At 38.6% G+C, this 2,500-nt stretch overlaps 1 protein-coding gene across 1 annotated transcript in view; it reads right to left on the minus strand.

Moving 5' to 3' along the window:
* Nucleotides 1-2,500, minus strand: part of LOC145407025 (cuticle protein 7-like) — a 6,539-nt gene that overhangs the window by 2,707 nt on the left and 1,332 nt on the right. Inside the window, exons 2-3 of the mRNA XM_080278041.1 lie at nucleotides 1,364-1,435; nucleotides 42-179 (exon numbers count right to left, since the gene is read on the minus strand). Of these exons, the coding sequence (XP_080134167.1) occupies nucleotides 42-179; nucleotides 1,364-1,435 (210 nt within the window). The remainder of the gene's footprint in view (nucleotides 1-41; nucleotides 180-1,363; nucleotides 1,436-2,500) is intronic.

Here is a 2,500-nt window from a genome sequence, read left to right on the forward strand (position 1 = left end):
TGTGTGTGTGTGTGTGTGTGTGTGTGTGTGTGTGTACCTACCCTCTGCTTCCGGCCATCAGGCAGGTCAACCCAGTAGGTGCCGTACAGAGCCTTGCCGTCACTCTTCTCATGCTGACCGAAATCCGTCTTCTTGTAGTCATCATGAACGCTGTAGTCGAAGTAGTAGGGGAGGGGCTCCTGTGGGGGGGTTGTTGATGAGTAGGGATAGTTGTGGTTGGATGGTGGCAGTTGTGGTGGTTGGAATAAGGGTAGGAAATTATTGTAGAGACTCCGAGGGGGTTGACGGTGAGTAGGGATAATTTGGGAGCTCAGTTGATGGTTGGATAGTCAGGGTGAAGGGCTGATTTGACTAGTAACCAAGGAGACTCCCATTCTTACGCTTATGGAAATTCACGTAACCTCGAATTTGTGTTATCAATTGTTCCTTTCTTTTACGTGAAAATAAATTAAGTAGGTGAAGAGAATAGTATAGGGATAGTAGTAGTAGTAGTAGTAGTAGTAGCACATTATGTATGTAGAGTGAGACGATGTTAGAATGTACAGAAGAGGACAGTAAGGTGTAAATAAACAGAATAATTCGCTAGGGAAAAGGTGTTAGGGAGGAGAATACGGGTTATTAGTAATTATATGAATGATTATTGCAAGTTTCCATTTTTTTTATTTTTTTATCAGTGACTTAGAGAAGCTTTTAATCCGAATTATATCATCCTCTGCTGGTTCTCCCCCAGTTCCATCCAGTCCTAGGAAATTTCCGAATATTATTTTCACCTTTCTCCACCTTATACTCTAACTTCTACCTCATACTCCCTCTCTATCTCTGCTATTTATCATTCTTCAGTGGCTCTTTCCCAGTTCCATCCAGTCCTAGCAAATTTCCGAACATTCATCACTTGCTACCCCATCCTCAAACTCCACCTCCGTGTTGCATCTTTCAGTGTTGCAAGAGCTGCATTGCACATATAATTCTGGGTTGAGTTGCAAAGATTGAAAATAAGGTAGATTTTTTTTAATAATGGGTAGATTGTGGAGTAGGAATTTTGAGATCATAGAGTAGATTTTTTGAGTAGATTATAGATAGATTTTTTAGTAGATTATAGAGTAGATTTTTTTAGAGAAGATTTTTAAGTAGATTATAGAGTATATTTTTGAGTACATAATAGATTTTTTGAGTAGATTTTTGAGATTTTAGATTATAGAGTAGATTTTTGAGTAGATTTTTGAGATTTTTTGAGTATATAGTAAGATTTTTTGAGTAGATTAGGTTTTTTTATTAGGGTAGATTTTTTGGTAGATTAGAGTAGATTTTGAGTAGAGAGTAGATTTTTTGATAATGAAGAAATAATAAATAATAATCAACTTACCGGTTTGTAGACGGGTTCGTAGACTCCGGGGTCAGCCTGGGTCACCGCCACCACCACCAGGGCAATTACCACCTGTAGGCATGGAGGTCAGGTCAAACGAGAGGTCACGGGGGTCAAGGTAGGGAGGAAGGTGGGAGGTGATGATGATGAGAAAAATATTGATAAAAATAGTGATAAGAAAAAAAATAATGATGATGATGATGAGGAGGAGGAGGAATATAATGATGATGATGAGAAAAATGATGATGATGAGAAATATAATGATGGTGGTGGTGATGGTTTGATGATGATGATGATGATGAGAAAAATAATGATGATAAAATAATTATGATAATGATGAGAAAAATAATAATGGTGATGATGATAATAGTGATGAAGACGATGATAATGAGAAAAATAATGATGATGATGGTGGTGATGATGATGGGAAAAATAATGATGATGATAAAAATAATGATGGTGGTGGTGATGATGGTTTTGATGATGATGGTGACCCACTGAAGAGGTCATGGGAGGTCAGAGCTGAAGACCGAGAGCGAGATGTGCTTGAAGTGTGGACGTGTCTTGGTGTGTGCGTCCGTGTGTACCTGGCCTGTGTACGTGCATGTGTACTGAGAGTTGGATGAGTACGGGAAATTCCAGTGAAAGTAATCAAAGTTTTTATAGTCTTTGGCGAAGCACTTAGTGATGATTGTGAAGGTAATAATGACAGTAGTAGTGGTGGTGGTAGTAGTAGTAGTAGTAGTAGTAGTAGTGGTGGTGATGGTGGTGGTAGTAGTAATAGTAGTAATAGTGTGGGGATGGTAGTATTAGTATTAGTAGTATTTCAACTGATAGTCGGAGCTGTACACTTTCATGGTCGAGGTAATAGTAGTAGCAGTAATAGTAGTAGCAGCAGTAGTAGGAGTAGTAGTAGTAGTAATGCTTTAAGATGATGGAGTAATGGTAGTAACAGCGCGAATAACACCTTTTGTAATAGTACTGTGGAGAGTATTATAAGTGATAGAAATAGTAATCATGGTAGTAGTAGTAGTAGTAGTAGTAAGAGTAGGAGTCAAATCACGGCCAGACGATAAATTCTGAAACAGGGCCTCAATTTTCGAAGTCCCTATCAGTCCGAAACTTTACGATGGGGGA

This window comes from Coenobita brevimanus, chromosome 72 (genome assembly GCF_032717465.1).
Source record: "Coenobita brevimanus isolate Jiangsu-jjx chromosome 72, ASM3271746v2, whole genome shotgun sequence".
Classification (NCBI taxonomy): domain Eukaryota; kingdom Metazoa; phylum Arthropoda; class Malacostraca; order Decapoda; family Coenobitidae; genus Coenobita; species Coenobita brevimanus.